The sequence below is a fragment of the Sminthopsis crassicaudata genome, chromosome 2, assembly GCF_048593235.1.
Source record: "Sminthopsis crassicaudata isolate SCR6 chromosome 2, ASM4859323v1, whole genome shotgun sequence".
Lineage (NCBI taxonomy): Eukaryota > Metazoa > Chordata > Mammalia > Dasyuromorphia > Dasyuridae > Sminthopsis > Sminthopsis crassicaudata.
The window spans coordinates 448,599,807-448,610,428 of record NC_133618.1 but is presented as its reverse complement, the minus strand read 5'-3'; the positions used below and the strand labels follow the sequence as shown (position 1 = coordinate 448,610,428).

The 10,622-nt window shown below is 37.7% G+C and overlaps 1 protein-coding gene across 8 annotated transcripts in view; it reads right to left on the bottom strand.

Annotated features, from left to right (window-relative positions):
* Window positions 1-9,536, bottom strand: part of MANBAL (mannosidase beta like) — a 118,544-nt gene extending 109,008 nt beyond the window's left edge. For 4 of the 8 annotated variants that reach the window (XM_074292694.1, XM_074292695.1, XM_074292693.1 and 1 more), the window contains exons 1-2: window positions 8,651-8,754; window positions 4,205-4,404 (exon numbers count right to left, since the gene is read on the bottom strand). In XM_074292694.1, the coding sequence (XP_074148795.1) occupies window positions 4,205-4,354 (150 nt within the window). In that variant the 5' untranslated portion in view covers window positions 4,355-4,404; window positions 8,651-8,754. Of the gene's footprint in view, window positions 1-4,204; window positions 4,405-8,543; window positions 8,755-9,254 lie in introns of those variants that run through there. The other 4 variants (XM_074292691.1, XM_074292688.1, XM_074292689.1 and 1 more) reach the window with 3 other exon arrangements.
* Window positions 9,537-10,622: the final 1,086 nt, after the last annotated feature.

The following is a 10,622-nucleotide window of genomic DNA, read 5'->3' as shown; positions in this document are numbered from 1 at the left end:
TATAAGAAATTATGAATAAGCTGATTTCAGAAAAGCCTTACATGAACTGATGCTAAGTGAAGTAAGTAGAACCAAGAGAACATTGTATACAGCAACAAGATCGTATGATGATCAACTGTAATGGACTTGGCTCTTTTCAACAATGAGGTTATTCAAGGCAATTCCAATAGACTTCTGATAGAGAGTGCCATCTGCATCCAGAAAGAGCTATAGAAACAGAGCATGAATAACAGTATTTTCACTTTTCTTTTTTTAGTTGTTAGTTATTTGCTTGTTTTTTCTTTCTTTCTCATGTTTTTTTTTTTTAATCTTTTGATTTGATTTTTCTTGTGAAGCATAACGAATATGGAGATAGATTTAGAAGAACAGCATATGTATAAAGTATAGTGGATTGCTTGCTGTCTAGGGAAGGGAGCAAAACGGAGAAAGGGAGAAAAATCTGGGACACAAGATCTTGCAAAGGTGAAAATTGAAAACTATCTTTGCATGTATTTGAAAAAATAAAATACTTCTAATTTAGAAAAATAAATAAATATAAAATGTCTGCCAAGAAGGACTGCCTTGAAAAAAGTGTATTATCACATATATTGTATCTAGGTTATATTGTAACACATGTAAAATGTATGGGATTACCTGTCATCGGGGGGAGAGAGTGGAGGAGGGAGGGGATAATTTGGAAAAATGAATACAAAGGATAATATTATAAAAAAAAATTTAAAAAAAAGAATTAAATCTTTGAAGAATAAAAAAAAAAAGAAAAGAAAAGAAAAGAAAAGAAAAAAGTGTATTATCCTGAGAAGGGATCCACAGACTTCTTCAGTCTGTCAAAGGGTCCAGATCCAAAAAAGGTTAAGAACTCCTATGCTAGTTGCTGTGAGGAATACAAAAACATACAAAACATGTCCTTTCACCTCAAGAAATTTGGATATACAAAAATTAAATAATAATATGAGACCACAGTAGAACTATTAAAGATAGAGCATATAAAACTATACAAACCATAACTGCTACAGAATTGAGGAAAAAGAGATCACCATACTTAGGTTGAGGTGATCAAAAAAGCTTAATATAAGAATCTCAGTGATTGGACAGAATCAGCTATACCCAGAAAAAGAACACTGGGAAATGAGTGTAAACTGTTAGTATTTTTTTTTGTTTTTCTCCCCAGGTTATTTTTACCTTCCAAATTCAATTCTTCCTTTGCAACAACAATAATAACAACAAAATTCGGTTCTGCACATATGTATTGTACCTAGGATATACTATAACATATTTAATATGTATGGGAATGCCTGCCATCTAGGGGAGGGGGTGGAGGGAAGTAGGGGAAAAATTCAGAACAGAAGGGAGTACAAGGGATAATGTTGTAAAAAATGTTATAATTATAAAATTAATAAAAAAAAAATAAAATAAAATAGAAGTGACCTAAAGAAGAGATACCAAACTAATGGCCTTTAGGAAGCCTGTAACATTCATGAGCAAAAGATAAACCAGATTAAAATGTAATTAGGGGATGTTTAACAAAAGAAATAAAAATACAGTAAAATGGAAAAAAAAAAAAAGAAGAATCTGAGTGATCTTGAAGGGTAGAAACCAGAGCTATCTCCAACTTTCTCTACCATGTATCCTTTTTTAAAAAGTATTTTATTTTCAGTTTCAAATTCTCTCTTCCTCCTTTCCCTCCTTATGAAAAAAGACCAAAATCTGTTACAAATGTATAGTTGAGCAAAATTAATTCCCACATTAACCATGTCCATTTGCATGCATACATGCATGTGTGCATGAATGTATGCTTCAGCCTTCACCCCACATCAAACACCCTAGATGTTTCATCATGAGTCCTCTGTATCTATAGTTGGTGCCATTGCAGTTATAATAGTTTCTAAGTCTCTTAAAAGTTGTTTTTCTTTATGGTGATGTTGTTATTTCTAGCATTTATTTGTAACCCCTTCTTCCTCCATCTCTTGTAACTAAAATTCTGCCTTCTACTCTCTCCACTTAAAGTTACGCTCTTAAATAGCCTTTTTTCTGAGTCTTCATTCATGCTTCAGGTTTGGTTGGATCTTTCTTTGAATCTTCAGACTGAAATCTATGATTTTGTGTTTCTTAGAAGATTAGACAAAAAAAACTGGGAATCAGTGACTGGGGTGGGAAATAGTCCAAAATAAGTATACCACTTTTTAAAACTTATAAGTGCTTTGAATAACTTAAGTATGATAGAGAACAAAATCAGAATAAAATGTTTCCATGTTCTTATTTTGATACATTGATCAATTCTCAACAACTTTCCTCCTATACATACATATTATCTTACCATAAAATGAAATCCCTAAACCTTTTGGCTTATTGAAGTAAAATTATTTTTAACAAATTAAATTGGTTTGAAATTTCATTTAACTTTATCTGCTGTATTTTGTGGGAAGATAGTTCTTATTTTGATACACTGATCAATTCTCAACAACTTTCCTTCTATACATACATATTATCTTACCATAAAAAAAAAAAATTAAACAACACCCTAAGAGACTGATTATAGTAACAACTTTTATTTGGATTTCACTTCTATAAAATTGGTTCTTTTTCCACTCTGAAAAATGGAGAGACAGGGACTAAGAAGATTTTAAATGTTTCAGAGTGCCAAAGTACTACAAAAAAATCTGGTCTATAAAAACAGGCCACAGGCAAGGGGAAAGATGACATAACTGGGCTTCTAGGGATAAAAAATCGTTTTGTAGAAATGCTTATGTTCTAAAATTTAAAGAAGTCCAGAAATTCAATACTGCAAGGAATTTCAATAACTATTTAGTCCAACTTATACGTGAAAAAAAAAAAAAAAAAAAGTTTATTCCATAACTTAAATGAGAAGTGGCCATCTGGAAGTGGTCTATTCATTTACGACCTCCAATGAGAAGAAACCCACCATATTTTGAGGCAGCCTATTTCATGTTTGAATAATCAGAATTGTTAAGAAATGTGTCTTAATCTAGAACCCAAATTTCCTCTATCCTCCACCCAAGACTTTTAGTTTTGATTCCTGAGGCCAAGCAGAATAAGCTAAACCCTTCTTTCAAATGAGGTTTTCCCTTCTCAGGCTATCCCTCCTTTCTTCAATTGACCCTCATATATAGCATACCCACACTGGTTGCCTCTCTTCCAGACAAGCAACACTTTATCAATGTCCTTCTTAAAATATGGTCTCCAGAACCCAATAGCATACTTGAGGTGTGGTCTGATCTCTACTGGCTGCTTGTTTTTGGAAGCCATCTCCTTCAATGTAGTCCAAGACTATGTTAGCTTTTTTAACTGCCATATCACACTGTTGACTCATACTAAACTTGCAATCCACAAAAGCCCCCAGATATTTTGCAAAACATTATTTTAGATTTGGCCAAATGGTGTAGCTTGCAAAATATTTTTTGTAATCTTGACATCCAGGAGTATCTCTCCTGGCCTGTCATTAATTAACCCTTTCTTAACCTCACTCTCTTTCCCTTAGTATAGTTATCCAATTCATCAGCAAGCTAAACACCACAGATTCCATTTCTCCACCTATCAAACAATATTAATCACCTTGCTCCCTTGAAGTTCTCAAAAGAATTTAATCCATTCTAATAAAACATGATGGCAGTGTATCTTGCGTGAATTAGACACTTAGTAAATGTTTATTGAATGAATTATTTTTAACATAGGCTGAGAACAAAGCAGACCTGATGTCCTAAGAATACCTACAATTTGATTTTGGGGAAAAAGGGAGGTCCCCAGAAACAGATCTTCTTCTTTCTCAACTATGTCGTGGATATTATGAGGAAATGAAAAATTATACCAACAATCTCTTCAGTTTCTACAATGTTTTCCAAAGTGTTTTCCCTAGTCATGATCCTAAGGAAGGTACTTCATTAATATTATTATCTTTCATTTTACAAATATGAAAGAGCCTCATAGTAATGAACTGACCTGCCATAGGGACTGTCAGCATGACTATTATGTGGTAGAACTGGGACCCTGGGCATTTTCCACTACTACAACATGCTTTTTATAACAATGAACATAGTAACAAACTAGAAAATTCGCAAACTATTCATATTCATGGTCAATATCTGTATTATTCTATAATTGGCATTTGAAAGATATGCTAAATATATAAAACCTACTATTCCTGCCCTTAAGAAATTAATACCTCCCCCCCTCAAATAAAATTACTTACCCCTTCATGAGACTTTGAAATGGGGAAGATTATGGCCAAAACACAGATAAGCTGGAAGATAGCCCCCAAAAACAGTCCATAACGAAGAAGGTTCTCTAGGAAAGTAGGTTCTGGGACCTCAGGGGGAGAGAAGTTCAGCTCAGCAGCCATGCCCAAAGTAGTTCTGGTTTCTCCTTTTATATCACTCAAGAAGTTAAATTCTAAATTAAAGCAAAATAAGTTTCAACAATGTCATTTTCTTCTAAGAGGAATAAAATGCCACCACCTCCTAAGGTATTTATATAACAAATGAATGCACCTGAGCAAGCCTGACAATGGGAAAATCACTGTACTTTTTCCTTAGGCCTGAAAACTTTGCAAGTATTTTTTTATAACACACAGCATAAGACTTGAAGGTGTCAAAATTGATTAAAAAAAACAAAACTGGCACACCATTCATTCTTTCAATAATTATTTATTAAGTGTTTATTTTATGCAAAGCACTCAATAAGTTCTAGGGGAGATAGAGTCCTGCCTTTATGGAACTTAACCTAGATGAGAGGAATGACACCTATATAAATGTTAAATACTATCTGATGGAGTAATTATACCAAAGACATCACAAATGTTTCAGGTATTAAAGTAGGATTCTGTGACGTGATAACAGGGATTATAAAAGGCTAATTGACAGAAATTTAATTCTTCCTCATTTCCTATACACAATCACAATCCTATACACAATAAAGATAGCCAAGGTTTCAAACCTACATAACTGTGTAAAAATGGTACCATTGACAGGAATAAGGAAGTCAAAAAGAGGAATTAGTTTTGGGGGATAAGATAGATGCAGCTTTAGATACACTGAATTTGAGGAAATGCTAAGATACTTCAGGAAAGATGTCCATAAGATAGTTGGAAATCAATATCTGGAACCCTGGATGAACTGAAACTAAAAATAGAGCATGTTCTAAAAGTCTTATTATAGTTTTAAACTATTTAAGCCATAAATAAAAGCTTAAAACGTTAAGCTCTAAGACTTTTGGGACACCTTGTATAGGTTGGGAGTCATCTATAGAGGGCCTAATTTCAGTAACAATAAAACTATTTGAGCCTTTATTTAAATCAACTCTGTGAGGTAACCCTGCAAATATCATTGTCACCATTTTTGGATAAGATAAATGAGACTCAGAGTTTAGTGAATTGTCCAAGGTCATAAACTAGAAAGTAATCAAAATTCACATTCAAACACAGGTCTCTTCTGACTTTATTGGGCCTGGTACTCTTTCCACTCCTCAAGAGCAGCAATCTCTCACAAGATAATTAAAGCTGTGGAAAGAATATGGCTTAAAACAGCCCCACTTTATGGGGCTAAAAAGAAATCAGTGAATGAATCAAAACCTCAACATTTCATAGCTGGGATTCAGAAGACATCTAGTTCAACTTAGTTATAAAAATAAATTTCCTATGTTAATAGCTAGATATTTATGTAGCAATTTAAGATTTGCAAGGCATTTAATATAAGTTAACTTATTTGATTCTCACAACAACCCTGAAAGGTAGGAGCTATTATTATCCCCATTGTACAGGTGAAAAAATTGAGTCAGACTATATTAAATGACTTGCCCAAAATTGCACTGCTAGTATTTTGAGGGTGAATTTGAACTTGAGTCTTCCTATGCCTAAGTTTAGCATTTTATCCACTGTACTGCCTTGATAAATTATATTCTCAATAAATGGTTATCCAATCTTCACTTGAAGAACTTTTTTATCTATATGGTAGTCCATTTCACTTTTAGATGGCTCTAATTATTATCAACTTCTTTGCAATTTCCACTCATTCTACTAATTCTACTCAGTAAAGCTAAACAGAATGAATCTATCCTTCTGCTACATAATAGTTCAAAGATATGAAAACAATTATCATGGCCCCCTCAAGTCTTCTCTCCTGAATATTTAATGACAGGATGCAGAAGGTCTATCACTCACCTTTATTCTATAGAAAATACAACACTGTGGGACAGCTAGCTGGTACAATGAATAGAAAACCAATCCTGAAGTCAAGAGGACTTGAGCTCAAATCTGATCTCAGATACTTAACACTTATGTTAAGCTGTCTGACCTGGGCAAGTCACTCAACCCCAATTGGGAAGGAAGGAAAGGAGGAAGGAAGGAACTACAACATTCCATATTAATCATATTAACTTTTTGATCTACCATGACACACTTGATTCATTTTGAATTTCAGGACATTAAAATCTTCATATCTCTTTCACAAAATGGTCTCTAAGAGACACAGTTATGTATCCCTACTGGCTTAGGGATCGTGCAATAAAGCTAAATAAGCTGTCATATTCTAGGTCCAATTACTAACTTATTAAACTGTATGATCTCGGATAACTCACTTTGCCTTGAGTTTGTTCTTTCATGTATAAAATGGAGGTAATAATACATTCTATTCCCACCTCAGGATTAACTCTGAGAAGTGCTTTGAAAATGAAGGGCCTGTATCAGATTAGTTAAAATTTTTTTGATTTTTTTTTTCTTTTTTCTTGAAAGACTATCAAACTTTCAATATGGCTTATACAGAGAAGTCAATTTAATGTAAAGAGAAGTTTTTTAAAAAGATATATTTTTTATTTTGGAGAATAGAATTTTGTAATTCATGATTTTGGAAGTAATGTACTCATACAATAAATTATAAGTGATGACTGTTCAAATTACTTTAGAATCTAACTTTAGAATTCTTTATTTTAGAAGCTAAACAATTAATTCACGAAAGTCAAAATATGTCTGTAACTCTTTTTGGAATTTGTGGCTCTCTTCTGAACATTTTTAGTAGATCTTTAAAAATTGGCTGCCATGAAAAGAATATGATGAATGTTGGAGGGGACGTGGGAAAACTAAACAATAATACATTGGTGAAGTTGTGAAATGATGCACCCATTCTGGAGAGCAATTTGAAACTAGGTGTGCCATCCTTTGATCCAGCAGTGTCTCCACTGGGTCTGCATCCCAAAGAGATCATAACAGGGAAAAGGACCCACGTGTGCCAAAATGCTTGTGGCAGCCCCTATTGTAATTAGTGGCCAGAAACTGGAAACTGAGTGGATGCCCATCACTTGGTGAATGGCTGAGTAAGTCAATTATATGAATATTATGGAATATTATCGTTCTGTAAGAAATGATCAGCAGGATGATTTCAGAGGATCCTAAAAAGACTTAATGAACTGATGGTGAGTGAAGTGAGCAGAACCAAGAGAACATTGTGCACAGTAACAAGATTATGTGATGGTCTTGCTTTTTTCAACAATGAGGTGATTCAAGTCAATTCCTATAGCCTTGGGATGGACAGCACCATCCACATCCAGAAAGAAAACTATGGAGGCTGAATGTGGATCAAAAGTATTTTCACTTTTTTTTTTCTTGTAGTTTTTTTCCCCTTTTGAGCTGATTTTTCTTGCGCAGCATAGGGAATATGGAAATATGTTTAGAAGAATTGAACATGTTTAGCCTATAGTGGATTAAATAGCTACCTAGGGGAGGGGGAGAAAGGAGAAAAATTACATATATAAAGTTTGGTGAGGGTGAAAACTATCTTTACACGTACTATTAAAATAAAATTTTAAAAAGGAAGTTGGCTGCCACAACTTTGGGGCAAAAGTCACTTAAAACAAAAACATGATAGTGCTCGAATTGGGCTTTAGGACCCAGAAAGTCAGAACTGGAAGGCACTCTATAAGAAAGAACGAAGAGATGCATGAATCAGACAGCGGAGTTCTAGGCTGGTCCTTCCGGCTGGGAGTCACAGCACTGGGCCGGGGACCGGAAGACTAAGGTTAAATTCAGCGCCCGCCGATTACTAGCTCCGTCACCCTGCCCAGTCCCTGACCCCCGTCTGCCTCGATTGCTCTCCCCGGTGAGACGGGACACCTACATCCCGCGGGGGAGATGAGGTCAAAACGAGATAACTGGAAAGTTACAGCGCCTGTAACTGCAGCTCGCCAGTCCCTTCCCCTCTCTGCATCTCAGGCTCTTCCTGTAAGGCGAGGGCCTGCATGTCTAACAGCGGAGGAACCTCGCACCGCAGCAACCGCGACCCGCCCGCGCGAGGGCCTCGCAGATCACGAGGTCGTCTTCCGCCGCCTCCACTAACAGGAGGGCTTAAATTATTCACTAGAAAGTAGACCTCGGGACTAGGAGCCCACAAGAAACAAGCCCAGGGCCGGCCGGAGAGGGGGCGTGTCCGCTTCTTTCCCGTCCGTTGGGCGCAGCCCAGGCCCGTCTTCCCCTCCCTCCCAACGTTCCCAAACCCTACGGAGGCCGAGCCGCCCCAGACGGATATCTCCCGCTCCGGCCTCACCCGAGGCGCCCGCGCACGTTCTCGGCGCCCCGCTTATCCCGGAGGCCCCGGCTCCCGCAGCCCGTAGCCCCCTGCTCCAGGCCAAGGCAGGGCGAGAGATAACTCACCCAACCACAGCCGCGGTCCCGAGGCCGAACCTCCCTCCGGAAATGAGAAGTGGCCCCGCCTCCCTCGCCGCGCACGGACAGGAAGTTACGCAACCCTTAGCCACCAGGTCTTCGGCGCCCGGCGAGAGTCGCTCTCCCGGGAGTCTGCCGGGAGATGGGCTTGTCCTCCGGCTGCTGTTCTAAGGTCTAGGAATGGACCCGGAGGCCGGTCCGCCCAGCAGCCCCATTTTACAGATGAGGAAACTGAGGCTCAGGACAGTGATACACCCACAGTCACTGCTGTAATGACACAGAGCTGGGATTCTCCATGTTTATTTTATTTGTTTTTTTATTTATGAGGTAGAAGAGAATTTCTGAGGAGAAACCCCACTATTTGAGCAACCTGGGCAATTCACATAAGCCCTCTACACCTCAGTTTCTAAACCTACATTTTAAAGCTGGGCTCCAGCGGCAGGCCTTCCTTCACTGAACACAAAACCGGGGCTCAGAACGAGAGTGGCCGGCAGTCACTCTGCGCTTTGTTTTACTGTAGGGGATGCGATCCGCTTGCATGAGGCTGGGCCGTTCTTAGCACAGTCAAAAGGGGAAGCAGCCTTGGTCTCACCTCTTCCGATAGCGGGGATCTCTGGGAGCCACGGCTGTTCCGGGAGACCGGATCTCCGCCCCGGAGCCGGGACTCTGCGTCCCTCTGGCTAGTCACAGAGGCGGAGTGAAGAGGGGTTCAGGAACGCTGGGAATTCCGACTGCCCCGGTTCGCTGGCGAGAAAAGGAGGTCCACAGAACTAAATGGTTCGCTCGGGGAACCAAACCTAGTCCAGGGAGTGTTCAGATTCCTAACCGACTCCTTGACTCCAGATCCAGCGGCCTTCTCTGTGCTCCGCACGGTCGGAGAGCGGAAGAGTAATGGTGGCCGCCCTTATAATTACATCTTTTACTTGGAACCTTATAACAACTCTTGAATTATATCTGTATTTTACAATGAAGAAAACAGGATCAGAGAGGGCCTTGCCCATGGTCCCATAGCTAGTAAATGTTAGATCCAGAATTTAAATCCATCTTTTTAAAAAAACGGATAACATTTGTTTTCATATCCTCTCCTTGGCTCAATATACTACTTTCCCTTCCTCTTTCCCCATCCCACCCCCAGCTATCCCTTACAACAAAAAAGAAAAAAAACAATTCATCAAAATTAATCTGCCCATTAACCGAGTCTGACATTAGAGGCAATGTTCTTCACCCGATTCCCTTCAGCACTGCTAAGAAGGTGGATGGAGGAGGTGCATTTTAAAACTTCCTTGAGGGATAATGTTATTAAAAAAAAAAAAAATTACTCATGCATATATGCTGTCAAAAAATTTTATAAATGAAATTTTAAAAAAATAATAAAAAAAATAAATCTTGCTTTATCAATTCTAGTAAATATGCCCTTTGTAGGTAGAAAACTTTTATATTCATTTGTGTTTCCTCTACCACTTTGTTCCCTAAGTTTTTGAATAGCTACATAAATAATTCTTGGGGGGAAAAAAGAGTTTGTATTAATCTTTTGTATACATTAGATTTTGAGTTTCTTACAGGTAAATATACATTTTCTGTAATTAGTTTCTTTGTAATAGCCAATAATACCAACTTTGACTTGGTAATTAGTATCGATTGTTTTGATAATTTTTTTTCTAATTGTAAATGCACCTCAAAGATGCAAATCAATAAATTTACCTCAAAATTAAAAAATAAAATAAAATAAAATAAAACTTCTTTGAGGTCAAACTTTGCCATTTATTTCACAGCATTAAGCCTGAGGCTGGGGTTAAGTGACTTGCCCAGGGTCACACAGATAGGACGTGTTAAGTGTCTGAGACCATATTGGACTCGGGGCCTCCTGAATTCAAGGCTGGTGCTCTATCCACTGAGCCACCTAGCTGCCCCCAGCATTTGGTTTTGATTGTTTTATTTTGATTGCTCTTTCCATTCACAT